The following is a 14,426-nucleotide window of genomic DNA, read 5'->3' as shown; positions in this document are numbered from 1 at the left end:
ATGATCAGGTAAGGGGAAAGGTCATCAGAGGAGGTCGACAGGAGGCAGCGATCAGGAAGGAGCATCGTGGGACGACCGGGTCCGCTCGTCCGCCGTGGCCGTATGAATTAGGAGTCCGAACCAACAGCGTTCAATGACTTTGAGTTGACAGCAACTGCATCGACTCACAAGATTAAAGATAGCGTATGTTTGCTAGAACATGCCGCGTGCTAAACTAACTGCCGCCTAGCCCGTAGCGTGTTAGCTAAAAACAGACGTGCTAAGCTAACCACTGTTTTTTGGAGCCTTAACCAAATTTATCTGTGGCACTGGCGCTTTATTCACTTGGAGAAACTCCCAACTGGGAATGTTACCTGATCCAGACACGGACTTCTCTGTCACGGCTCCATCTTCCCTCCCCAGCCCCGTTAGTTGCATGGTCAATACCCCCTCAGGATCCCTCCAAACCCGGAGTGGTTAGCCCGTGTAGGCCCGGACTGTACCAACCACGCAATCCTCCCCCGTCTCCGATACGGCCCCAGCCATGTCCCTGGATCATGTTACCCCCACTGTCAACCTGACAAACAACACTCAGGTCCGACACATCTATTCATCCTCCACTTTTCCAGACGCATCTGCAGCGTTTCCTCGGCCAACCCCATCCCGTCTCTGTGGTCCCATGTACGGGCATACTTCCTCATTAAGTCACCACAACAATCTGCAAGCCCTAGCAAAATCAGCAAAAACACTGAGAGAGCATGGACTTCTGAAACTCAAAACGTAACTGTAACCAATCAGAAATCCTCATCATTGGTGGGAAATCCCTCAATAAATCTTCACATATTTCTCAGACAGTATTGATGGCTCCACTGTCCACACATCCCCTACCGTCCTTAAACCTCAATGCCATCTGTGACCCCAGCCTCTCCTTCGAACCCCACCTCAATCAAACAACACAAACCCCCTTCCTTCACCTCCGAAACATCGCCTGCCTCCCACCACCCCTGGCCTTCTGGGCCACCCAAAGACTCATCCATGCTTTGATCCCCTTCCAGAATCGACTGCTGCAACAGCAGCCTCTACGGCGCATACGCCAAAGACCTCAACAAATTCCAACACAAACCTAACCAAGCTGCCCGTCTTCCCACTCACTCCCAACCCAAAGAACACATCCCTCCACTGGCTCTCCACGCATGGACTTCAAACTCCTTCTTACCCCTTGTAAAGCTCTCCATCACTTGGCCCACTCCCACCTCTCTGATCTCTCACACCACCATACACCCGTCCAACCCACTGGCACCGCCCACCATGACTGAACCTTGGGCACAAGGTCCTGCTCCGTCACCGCCCCCCTCCCTCTGGATGTCACCCCTAACCCCGTTTCGGGACGCCACCTCTCTCTCCTCTGGGCAAGTCTTCACCTTAAAAGGCATATCTTCAAACTTGCTTTTAATGATTAAACTTGTCTACATTCTCATATCGTCTGGTCTTTCTGCCCAAAGCCGAAATCTCTTTTAGGCTGAATGTTGTTTATTATTAGTTTTTTTTCTGACTGTTCAAGTGTCTTTGAGTATTTTGAAAGGTGCGATACAAATTAAATTTATAATTATAATTAAAATAATTCCTATCATTATTCTTATTATTCTTATTATTAAGTGTTATTATAATCTTGCTCAGGCTGCCTTTACAAGTAAGACATGCCAGCATTGGGAATCGAACCCGACAGACTCTGGTGCCCGGGAGTTCTAACCTCCTGAACCACGAGGCCCATCCTGCTCATACGTGAAGGACGTCTTCTTCCTTTCTTCCAGGTTGGCTTGCGGGTTAATTACCCCGTGTGAACTAACAAGGACTCCTAATTGGCTTAGAGCGCTAATGGACAGGCATGCTGGGCCAGTAAAATTGAATCAAAGCTGTAGGAGTGGTCTAGCCCCGGGTCAGAGGCCTGCAGCCAGCCAAGCAGCCCCAGACCCGTCTCTACCCCGGCCTGTAAGACGCCCAACTGGGTCAGGAATTAAACAAAGACCAGACTTCCCGTTTTAATCTCCGTATAAGCAGCGTGCGCCAATTATTACAGGGTGTTAACTTGGCAAAGCATATATGCTTTGCCATACTCATAGTCAATTACATCGAATATATATATATATTCGATGTTAAATATATTTAAATGTTAGACTATGAGTGTAATGTTTTTAGTCGTATTAGGATATGAATCATAACTTACACACATTAATTATTATTAAAATGTGTAAAAATGTGTAAAATGTGTAGCAATGGCATACCATTTATACTTGCCCTTATAGTGTTCATCTAATGGTTTACAAGTAAACAAAGGGCCACAAGGTGATTTGAGTAGCACAGCAACGATTTGAAAAGCACAACAACGATTTGAAAAGCACAACCATGCTTCGGAAAGCACGACAATGATTTGAAAAGCGCAAACAATGCCTAAACAAATTTCCATATTCCCCAGTGTGCACTTTGGATAAGACGGACACGCGCACCGCTGAATAGAGGACGGACTGAGCGCCGTTTTTCCTCCAAGTCTGTCGGCCTGAGGTGGTGGTTGTTGTGACGGCACTTGTCCAGGCGTGTGTGTTTCCATGTGTGCGCGCGCGCGTGCGTGTGTGTGTGTGTGCGCGCGCGCGTGCGTGCGTGCGTGTGTGTGTGTGTGTGTGTGTGCGCACGCGCGCAAGAGAGCGAGGGAGAGAGGCACACACACCAGACACACACACACAACACCACACACACACACACACACACACACACACACACACACACACACACACACACACACACACACACATACACACACACACACACACACACACACACACACAAATCCCACGCCCCCTCCCCGTGCAAGCCCTTACGGAGAACACATTCCTCCTGCAGGACCTTGGACAGCAGAGTCACCGCGCGCCACGCGTGTACAGCTGAGCACCGCCACACTCGAGCTGTTACTTTTGTTATGCAAAAGCAGACAACACCACAGCTCGCATCGTCAGGTCAGCTGACGTTGGTGATGGTCAGGCATCGTCTCGCCGCCCACCCCCTTTCACCTCCGCCTCTCCTCTAGTCTCGGGATCAGACGGCGCAACCGACCGCATTTCTAAAGTTTCCACCTCCCAGGCACAGAGGGGCTGCGTGTTCCTCAGGAGATCAAGCGCGCTTTCCCGCAGTTACGAGTGCCGTCCCACCCGAGATATCACACCTTTCTGGGCGTTTCTGCAGAGGATCACTAACCACCGCAATAGCAGACCGAATAGATATTATTTTCTTTTTTTTTGAATATCTTAGGTTTCATAAATTGCGGTTGCCCTTTTTGTGCAGCACTATATTGACCCGTCGTCGCCCAAACAGAGGACCGGCAGCATGTTGCTGGAGCACCCGGGAACGAGCTGTCAGAACTCAGGGAATTTCTCCCGATACGGTTCGAGCCAAGGTAAGACCGAATCAAAAATCCTTTAATATTATCAATTTTTTTTTCGAACCATATTTATTTTCGAACCATGAAAATAATAATTAAAAGCGTGTCAGAATAGGTGGAAATAGCTTGTAAGGAGACTACAGGTCTTTAATGGATGGTAACGAGCATGAAGCGAGCGGCCCAGCGGGGAGCCATGGGCCCTTTCGCGTTATAACTGCCATGAAATGATCCTGTCACCGCGACAAACTACCGAGAGACAAGCCATGACCGAACCGAATAAAACAGGATTTAAACACGTTTAAAGTGCACTTTCCAGCTGCTTAATTAATTATTAATGGCAATTCATAAATAGGCTGCAGGGCAGAACGTTGTGTCCTAAAATATAACTATGAATTAAAATGTGAAGGACTTATCTGTAAACGAGCAAGCATTAATCGTTTTTTTTAAATATTCCTGATAAATTGAACAAACAATAGGTTTTAGTTTATTTTTGTCACGGTTTTGGTTGTACTGCAGTGTGTATAGAGAGCCATGGTGGGCCGCTTTAGGAGAGACGCCATGAATACGTAATAAGACGCTTTGTTGGGGAATCATAAGAACAGATGTGAGGCGCAAGATGTCATTTCACACCACTTCCGACCGTTGTCACGGGGACTTCTGAGACCACCGGATAGTTGTTGTTGTTAAGGGGTATTCCTCACAGTATTCACTGTGCACCACTAAGAACTCTCTCTCACACACACACACACACACACACACACACACACACACACACACACACACACACACACACACACACACACACACACACACACACACACACACACACACACACACACACCACACATATAGCCACGCTACCGCATCCAATATACATGCGCCCAGTGTTCAACAGGTGTCCCCTTGCCCCGGGACAGGTGGGACACCTGAGGTGGATCGCGGGGACTACAATAGCCCCGCGTGCAGACACGTTTCAATCTTTAAGGATTTACCTAAATAATCAATGTCTCCCCAACCCGTTATATTTCACTCGTAGGAGCCTTTATCTTGGGTCTGATATTTTGTTTGAAAACTTAATTCAATTTTATTTATTTCATGGCCTGATTTAATATTCGGGGCTGTTTCTTTTCCAAAAAAGAAATTGCAGGAAGGATGCAAAATAAATATTACAAACGAGATAAATAGACCTAATAAGAATTCGGTCCCAAAAAATATAATTTCATTCCAGGCTGGTTTTAACAAAATTAGGCCTTTGTCTGAGAAAATGTGGAGGATACCCGAAAACGACATGAATTAAATCTCATATATGATCTCCATGACTATTAGCCTACAGCAATGGTGGTTTTAGGACGCCGTGTTGACACATTACAGTAGAGGGGGCTCCTCAAAAAAATGGAGTGACAAAATAAAACAGATGAATATTATTCGTCGTCATCTGACAAGATTTCTCAAAGGGTGTACCCGGGTGGAGTGGAGGCCACCCGGAGCCGTTGGTTATTTTCTTCTCCCCAAACGTCTTTTATATATGCTACTGGGGCCCGATGGGGGCCCCGCGTGGACATTGATTTTAGATTCATCAAAGGTGCACGCGGCTCTGGCACTAGCCCTGATTTCCCAGGGCGCTCTTTTGTGCCAGAGATCAGTGTCAATAAAATTCATCGGGTCGTAAACCCGATCAACATGCTATTGAACAGCCGATCTCTCCGCTAAATAAACACTTGTTTCTGGGATGCTACGGAAGGAGAACCTACTGGTTGGTTGGAGAGTGTGTGTGTGTGTGTGTGTGTGTGTGTGTGTGTGTGTGTGTGTGTGTGTGTGTGTGTGTGTGTGTGTGTGTGTGTGTGTGTGTGTGTGTGTGTGTGTGTGTGTGTGTGTGTGTGTGTGTGTGTGTGTGTGTGTGTGTTTGTGCGTATGTGTGTGTGTGTGTGTGTGTGTGTGTGTGTGTATCTATGAGATGCTGCGTTACGTTGTGTATAACTAGTTGAGTAACTATCTGGCTACACTTGGTTACTGGTAAATTGCTGGACAGCTCTTTATTCTAGAAATATGTTACTGAGAGTAACATATTCTAATTGCATTTTCAGTGTAAAGCAATGTATACGACGTTCAAATAAGTTCAAACAGTCCCAACTATTGGCACATTGCGTTTAGTTCAGGGATGTATTTAAATAGGAGGCCATGAATCATGGATGAGGATATATTTTTAGAAAGTTGTATTCGTCCTTCATTCCTTGGCAATATATGCTTGTATAGTAAACAGTATACATTTCTCTGTGAACGCGAAAGTTTTAACAATGTATTTATAAAAGTAAATAACAACACACAAACGTTGGTTAGTGTATCATCATAGTGTATCAACATACATCATAGCAGGCCGACCCCAGACCTTGTTGAACACGCATGCATGATGCACGGAACGTGTGACCAAGGCCTATTTTACCATAGATATCATTAATATTAAATTGGTTAATGTAAATTACTTTACAATGCAATATATCACTTGAGGCCTAGAATTTATGGGTGCAAAATCCTAACATCATAAAGGTCTAAATGCCCTAATAGTTTGGTCTAGTCCTACTCGACAGCCTTATTCAAATCACACACGTCCCATCTACAGATACAACTCTAACATGACTGTAACTATTTATTCATCATAATGCATCATGTGTTGTGTGCGGTAGGCCTGCAGCTCTACCCCCACTCCCCCCTCCCTATGGGCCGGTAGGTGATGTTAATCTGCTACCTGTCGCCAAGGAAACGATGCAGCGTAATCATGCGCAGCATCGACTGCAGGACACTGCCCCGCTTACAAACACACACACACACACACACGTACACACACACAGACACACACACACACACACACACACACACACACACACACACACACACACACACACACACACACACACACACACACACACACGCACACACGCGTGCGCGCGCGCGCACGGCAAGCAGACACAAACACATGTTTGGCCGATCGGGCGATAGTTTTAGTTGTCTCTTTGTATCTGTCCCTGCTATAGTTCACATCTACTGCGGACAGACTTCAGAGCTTCAGATCACTGTACTGGGATATTTATCCATAAAGTAAGCTCGAGTGATGCGCGATGGAGGGGCTTAGCGCGCGGAGTTCGCCAAAAGGCGCACCGAACCACGCTGAGAGGCTTCTTGCGTTCTTGACGCAGAGTGGGGAACTCGGGAAAGGTAATTGGAAGATGATAATAACGTATAGTTATGTATGTCGTAAGCCTCTGGTAAAAGGGATATACACTAGCTTATTATATATTGGTAATAACCGCAACAGATTTGGCAGAAGTGTCGTTGAAATACAGTCTGCAAGGCCTCATGTTAGACTTTTGGAATCAGGCCTAACGTAACACAGAGTTCTCCGTGTGTATACGCTTTGCAGGAACTAGGATTACACTTTTTCCTGAACAGTTTTGACAGTCTGGACATATTGGTATCCATCATTTTAATATCTCCAGGACATGGTGCTCATCGCTGGAACCCATTGGGTTATGCCGTGAGACTGGGCCGTGTCTTTCTAGTTTTCCAAACCTTCTGCATTAGTGATGTCCTGGCTGCACCTGGCCGTGACGCGGATCTCACCTGTAGGGGCCAGAGAAAACGCTTTATTAAAATTTCATAAATCTTCCACGACGTAGGCCTACCACATAGAAACAAGCGTAAATTATACATTTGATATGGGCTCGATGAATGGAGTCCCTCTTCTTAATAGCACCAAAGAAAAGGCTGAACTAAATGTCAGTGTTTTATTAAACCGTTCCATCACGATTAATTTAAAGTCACTTTTTATAGATTAGGCCTACTTTTCTAATAGGGAATCAAATAATAGTAACAATACAATAAGCAAATACGCTAAACATGAGACAAACCTAAAGTCTGCCTCCTCGTCTTCATTTACAAACGACGCAATGGTCTCTGATCATTGATCGTTGATTTATTATTATGATTATAAGGCCTTTGTTCAGGTAGCCTATTTATTTATATTGCAGTACAGATTGCCATGCATATACAAAAATATATTTATGTATACATGTCAATATATTTAGCGAAAATATGTTAGTTTTTGTCTATTTTATTCTGATGGCCGAAGATGCATTCAATTTGCTTGGCCATTATGTTACATAATGCGTTCTACTCAAGCATTGAAGTGGACATGCGTGAATACCATTTAGTTTGTAGCCTGCTTTTTGGATAAAGTAAAAATATTATTATCGTCAAAATAACGGCGAGAGAATTTGTAAAGCGTATCGATAACATGGAGACGTATTCCTTATGCCTGATTCTCCATAATTTAGAAAAATGGTTTTATAATCTTGACTTTGATGATAAAGGGATGGTGGGATGTTGTTGTTTTGCTTGATTTTATGATGGGTGAAATAAGACACGACATTTTGATATCCTCGATGATCGTGTTTATAATGCTGCATTGTTATGTTCTAGGCTGTCTATCAACTGGAAAATCATTTTTTATTAAGGAATCGTATATTTCATCAAAGCATTAATCAAAGTTTACGTAGGCCTATTTACCAAAACAAAATCTGTATTTTCATTGTTTATTTTTTTAAATAGGTGAACACTGTAAATCTCAAATAAACTCGGAGCCACTTTTTGCATTTTCAATATTTATTTTTTTTATTAAATTGAACAAATGATACTATTTAATAGATGGACCACAGAAAAATATATATCATAAGAAATAGCAGACCTATATGCCTTCAAAATATCAAAAGCAAACCCTCATCACGTGTTTGTTTCACAATAGACCAATTTTATATATTTTTTTACGAAGAGCTAATGTGAACCCATGAAGGCTCATAATCTCCTCTCCCCCCCAGAGATCCCAGTGTGTGCGGGCTGCAACCAGCACATCGTGGACCGCTTCATCCTCAAGGTGCTGGACCGCCACTGGCACAGCAAGTGCCTCAAGTGCAGCGACTGCCAGTCCCAGCTGGCCGAGAAGTGCTTCAGCCGGGGGGACAGCGTGTACTGCAAAGAGGACTTCTTTAAGTGAGTACACCACACGCTGTAACGATCCACCTCTTTTGGGGGGTTGATTTTAAGTAAAATTAATTCGGATAGTCTCACTCATCCTCTTCTCACGGATGGTGAGAACAAGACATCCATCCCCCATCCTCACTGACGCGCTCTCCACACCTTTGAAAGCGCTTAAGACTGCATGCAAGGAATTAGCATTATTAGTATATATAAGCCAACTTAAGAGGAAAAGCTTTGATGTGGTCGTTATCATTGTATTAATCTTGGCCCCGCAATTTTCCAAAAGGAGATTTGGGACAAAATGCGCCGCGTGTCAGCAAGGCATCCCGCCCACCCAGGTGGTGCGCCGGGCGCAGGACTTCGTGTACCACCTTCACTGCTTCGCCTGCATCGTTTGCAAACGGCAGCTCGCCACGGGGGACGAGTACTACCTGATGGACGACAGCCGGCTCGTGTGCAAGGCAGACTACGAGACAGCCAAACAGAGAGGTAAGGGTCGTCCAGTGGTAGGTGGTGGTGGTGGCTCCACTCCACTCAACAAGCAAGCACACACACATATGCACACACACACACACACACACACACACACACACACACACACACACACACACACACACACACACACACACACACACACACACACACACACACACACACACACCGCATATCATCAATTAATTATTGTGAAATACAACCCCCGCATACGTTTCGTTATTCTGTTGGAACGACCAGCAAAAATAACAAATCCAACCACAAATATAATGGGTGTTTTGCATGCTTAATGGGGTTTGACCTTTAATTAAACGGCAGACTGAAGCCCCATATTTCACGTGACAATGAGGTCATCGCGCGCCCTGACGCAAACTTTGACCCACCTGAGCGGACTGCGTGGTCGGCAGCCCCCCGATCGATCGCAACGGACTCGTTCTGTACAAGAGGCCACTGAAGCCCCCTTCAGATGGTGTAAGCGTTTGTGTGTGTGTGTGTGGGGGGGGGGGGGTGCTCTTTCGTCGACCAACTCATAAATTACGAAGACCCGTTGGTTTATATTTGTTGTGGGTTTTTTATCTATTCAAAATAAGGGAAGAAATATGAGGGGCGCACCACAATTGGGTCTAATACAGGTTGTCAAAGGAGTATAGATTGTGGTATGGCTTATTCTTGTAGCCATATATATTTTTAAAATACAGCTAAATTCGTGTTTTTTTTAAGAAATAGACAGACCACCACCAATAGTGTATTTAAACAGTTATCCTCACTATTGTCCGTGTGAACAGCATTTTGTAATAACAGACCAAGCATGATCATGCTGAAAACTTTCAATTAGCTAAAAGCATGGATTATGCAGGGATAACACATATATCACTGGGCTGGAAACCTAATGACTGTTGCACTGAAAAGTGGCCTGTGTTTTGTGTTGCTATACTTCTGTATAAAGACCTTCACAGCATTGTGCATAAAATAAATTGTGCATGAAACATTCACAGCCACCTTTACTGATAGGCCTATTAACAGCATCTGTACATTTTTGTATGAAAACTATAATGATATTCTATCTCAGCCTTAGGCCTATTTCCCAATTAATTAGTACAGGCTTCATATTTTCAAGCGCATGGCCATGTCATAAACACACAATAATACCACTAAACCGAGTCCTGCGGTCTGCTGGAGCATCCGAGGCGTCGGTGCACTGTTCTGCAGCCCATCTGCTGTTGAATTTACTGCGGCGCACTAAGCGCTGATTTACGTTGTGAGTTAACACGAGTTTTCAGGAAAAACACACACGTTTATTTTACTAATGAGACGCCGCTATCACTTGGACCGGTTCCATTGGGTTTGTTGGTTTTGTAGTTTTTTCCTGCTGTTTGTTCTGTGCTGCTGTGTTGGCATACACAGGGACGCATTCTGGATACTAAAAAAATACACAAAACAACAAAACGAAAGCTAGTTCTAACGAATCAGTTGAATATGGGTTTTTAAAAATAAATAATTATTATTATTTAATAAAAGCTATGAGGCATCATGGACTGCAATAGGTGGTGCATTAACCACTTATAGGCATGTGCAGCCTCTATGAAATATACAGGCCTACTATGCTATTATTATTTTAACACGTTGTTTTAAGGCCTACAGTAAGGCCTACATCCTTTACCATACCGAAGCCTTCCAGGCTTATAGGCCTACAGTAGGCCCATTATAGACCTACTACAGGCCTACTAGGCCTACTTTAAGGAATCCAGGCTATTGCGGGCTTTCATCCATGATGCGATACCCTTGTGTTCTCCCAATTGGCAGACAGTGACTGATCCTTCCTGTGCGTCATTTACATTTCAGAAGCCGACTCGACTGCCAAGCGGCCGCGAACCACCATCACAGCCAAGCAACTAGAGACGCTGAAGAACGCCTACAATAACTCACCCAAGCCCGCCCGCCACGTACGGGAACAGCTCTCCTCCGAGACGGGCCTCGACATGCGGGTCGTGCAGGTATGAAGAGACTAGAGTGTATTATTATCCATTAAAAGCCCTTCCATTAAGGGCGGTATATATACCGCGCTGACTCAGTTTTTATCAAGGGTTATGTGTTGCTTAAATTGTGGTGGTGTGGGGGGTGGTGCTGGTTTGATACATATATATTAAGTACGGCTTCCGTAGCAAAGTCACAAGGTTAGGGTTACTGATTACTGCACGTGGTCTGTGAAGAGAGGGCGTTTATCGTAGTGGTGGTTATGTGCGCTGATCGCTTGCGGGGATAAAAGAGAGGCACGAGCGTCCACGTAGCTGTTGGTTAGTCCGCGGGGTTCAAGGCGGCCATAAAGGGGCTGACTTTAGGTGATATAGGCCTACACTCGAGAGAGCAGGTAGGCCTACAGTAAACGGATCCTGAACCAGGGACCGTTTGAAGGCCTGTAAGCAATGTCGAACCAAAAAAGTAGGTCAATTGCATTGGCCGATATTATTAAACACCAAAAGAAATAGCCTATAATTCATGAAAACGAATGTTTTTATTATTTTATTTACTTACTTATTTATACATAGTATTAATATGTTACATTTTATTTGTAAGCCTATATTTTCATTTGTATTCTTATACGATTCTTCCGTTATTTTGCATTCAGTTTTTATTACCTTTTTCTTAGCCGCTAAATTTATCGTCCCGATGTGCGAGGTGCGACCACCACGCAAGGAATTTGCATAATTCAAGTCAATGGGCGACCGGGGAGTGGTGGAGGCTGTCTGCTCCACGGGGTTAAGGACAACTTGTAGCTGTCCGCGAGTTAATCACGTTCGCGATAAATCTCGCGAGGGGCCAGGGAGTTGTGAGCATCGGGTCTTTCTCACCCCCCACTGCCGTAAAGTCCTTCCGTCTGGGTTCAAAGGGACGTGCTCCGTTGTAGTGCAGACTGTCCTTGCATCAAGCAATTTCGAGTGTGAATGCGGTGCCGTTACAAGGAGGATAGGACTGGTATAATTAGACCAATGGTAAACATCTGGGCCCTCCCAAATGTTTTACAAGAAGAATTCCATTTCAATGCTTTAATGCACCTTGAAGGCTTTAGACACAGGCTGTATTCTAAATCGATATTTATATAAAAAATATATATCAATAACAAATGTTTTTTACCTGAATTTATGATACGTTCAAAGAAGCAAGGCTATAACTTGTCGAAGATAACAAAATTAAACAAAACTAGGAATCAACACATGTAATTTTACATTTTGTGTTTAAATTGACTTAAATTGAGTAGGGCTATTGTCAGTGATATGAACAAGCTTGAATGAATGAACCTTTCTCTACTGGGATAAATCTTAACAAATCTCTCTCTCTCTCTCTCTCTCTCTCTCTCTCTCTCTCTCTCTCTCTCTCTCTCTCTCTCTCTCTCTCTCTCTCTCTCTCTCTCTCTCTCTCTCTCTCTCTCTCTCTCTCTCTCTCTCTCTCTGTCTCCAGGTGTGGTTCCAGAACCGGCGAGCGAAGGAGAAGCGTCTGAAGAAGGACGCGGGCCGCCAGCGCTGGGGCCAGTACTTCCGCAACATGAAGCGGTCCCGGGGCAGCTCCAAGTCGGACAAGGACAGCATCCAGGAGGAGGGCATGGACAGCGACGCTGAGGTCTCCTTCACAGGTACACAGCCCCCCCCCCCCCTCTATGAACCAGGCCGTGGCCAGGGTCCCGCCAGAGTAGCAAAGGAAGGGAGGGGAAGTGTTTTTTTGTGTTGTAATGTTCTTTTGTATTTCGTATTGATCATAAAGTGCACCGTAGGGGTTCATAGGGCATCCACAAGCTTTTTAATCAGTGTAAACAAACGACGGTATGTTCCCGATCATTTCAAGAGACGATGGTTATAGTGAGCTCAAGTGCAGGCTGCTTGCATGTTTGTGAGGCCATGAAATACAAATACAGAATTTACTAAACCCTTTGACGCTTAAAAGTGTTGAGGAGCAGAAAAGGGTTTCAAATGGACTCCCAGCCTAAGTTTCGTTCCCCAAGGTCCCCTGTGTCTCCAGCCTACTTGTTCCCTCCCCTGTTCCTTGGTGCATGTTATCAGTGTTCCCTGTCAGCCCATGTAGCTCTGGACACAAGCATCTTCCCAGTAACTCAATGGACTAGTATCAACCCTGTGTTCCCCTCCCCCAGACGAGCCCCCCATGTCGGAGCTGGGCCACACTAACGGCCTGTACGGCAGCAGCCTGAGCGATTCGTCCCCGGCCATCGGGGGGCGCCAGACGGGGAACAGCAACAGCAACAACCACGGCTCTTCCTTCCCCCTGGAGCACGGCGTCCTGCCGTCCCAGGACCAGTTCCACGACATCCGCTCCAACAGCCCCTACGCACTGCCGGGCTCCCCGGGCTCGCTGCAGGCTCTGCCCAGGCACCCCCCTCTCGTCTCGGGCCTGGTGTACCCGGAGTCGGGGATCTCGATCATGAGCCAGGGCGGAGGCCCCGGGATGAACCCCGCCATCAGGGGCTTAGCCCTGGGCCACGGAGCCAACGGGCCCCACTCCGACCTGTCCACGGGCAGCAGCGGCGGCTACCCGGACTTTCCCGCCAGTCCTGCGTCCTGGTTGGACGAGGTAGACCACGGGCAGTTTTGATTGGTTTATTGAGAAGGATTTTGACTTTTTCCCCTTTGGTGGCGGTGGGGGTCGTAGATGAAGCTATGAAATAGTCACGATGGACTGCAGGTCGCAGGAAAAGAGGAAAGCACTCGGAGTGGACAGTTCTGGCGGGGATGTGTTCGGATCTTTGGTTCGGTATCACCTCATATCAGGTTCAAGTTCAATTCGCTTTCAGACAATACAAGAGAGTAGAAATGTCAATACATCAACGCACTTGCCTCAAATTTCAGCCTCCGTCAAACAACATAATGTGAAAAATCCAGAATACTTTGGACAATCTTGTCGGAATTGGCACGATAAAACTACCACCGCGCATACGGACTCTCTCATGGGACCGTTTCAAACCATAGTTACAAATGAATTTTTTTACCCTACTGTCCCAATCTCACCTCCTTTTGTCTCGTTTTATACATCTCAATGTCCTTAGGTGCAGATTTTGGTTCAAAAGTCAACGTCTTTAGGTGTCTGGTTGTTGCCAAATGTCTATATAAATAAACTACATATATATATAGATATATATATATCTCTATATATATATATATATATATATATATATATATATATATATATAATGGTTGAACACATTGGGGAGACTTTATTTTTGTATGCAACCTTCTCGGACATGACCCCCCTGAACACGAGGACTTTGTGCTTGAAGACGGAGGTAAAAGACACAAGTTGTCTTTCTGAACAGACTCTGGCGGTCCAGTCACTTCTATGCATTTGTGTTCTCATCATGTCTCGTTACTTAAGTTCCACTCAAAGCAACCCCCCCCGTCTCAAGGCCAGACGTTTTTTGGCCCACCCGGGCTGTTGTCTATGTGTTTGTTTCTGTGAAAGATGTTTTATGTCCTATTTATTCTCTCTGGTGGCG

The 14,426-nt window shown here is 45.3% G+C and overlaps 1 protein-coding gene across 1 annotated transcript; it reads left to right on the top strand.

Moving 5' to 3' along the window:
* On the top strand, positions 1–14,029 carry LOC130378046 (LIM/homeobox protein Lhx3-like). The gene is made up of 8 exons (XM_056584984.1): positions 1–8; positions 609–660; positions 3,313–3,424; positions 8,278–8,449; positions 8,724–8,926; positions 10,772–10,923; positions 12,386–12,557; positions 13,071–14,029. Exons 1-8 carry the CDS (start codon positions 1–3, stop codon positions 13,526–13,528), a joined length of 1,329 nt encoding a protein of 442 aa, XP_056440959.1. The 3' UTR covers positions 13,529–14,029.
* The last annotated feature ends 397 nt before the right edge of the window (positions 14,030–14,426 follow it).

Source organism: Gadus chalcogrammus, unplaced genomic scaffold, assembly GCF_026213295.1.
Source record: "Gadus chalcogrammus isolate NIFS_2021 unplaced genomic scaffold, NIFS_Gcha_1.0 GACHA062, whole genome shotgun sequence".
In the NCBI taxonomy this organism is placed as follows: Eukaryota; Metazoa; Chordata; class Actinopteri; order Gadiformes; family Gadidae; genus Gadus; species Gadus chalcogrammus.
The sequence above is the reverse complement of the archived record's forward strand: the minus strand, read 5'-3'. Positions and strand labels throughout refer to the sequence as shown.

Excerpts from the sequence above, each read along its gene's own strand:
- LOC130378046 (XM_056584984.1), top strand. Across the intron at positions 661-3,312 it reads TCCCGTCTCTGTGGTCCCAT|CACTATATTGACCCGTCGTC; the intron begins GTACGGGCATAC and ends CTTTTTGTGCAG. Across the intron at positions 3,425-8,277 it reads CCGATACGGTTCGAGCCAAG|AGATCCCAGTGTGTGCGGGC; the intron begins GTAAGACCGAAT and ends TCTCCCCCCCAG.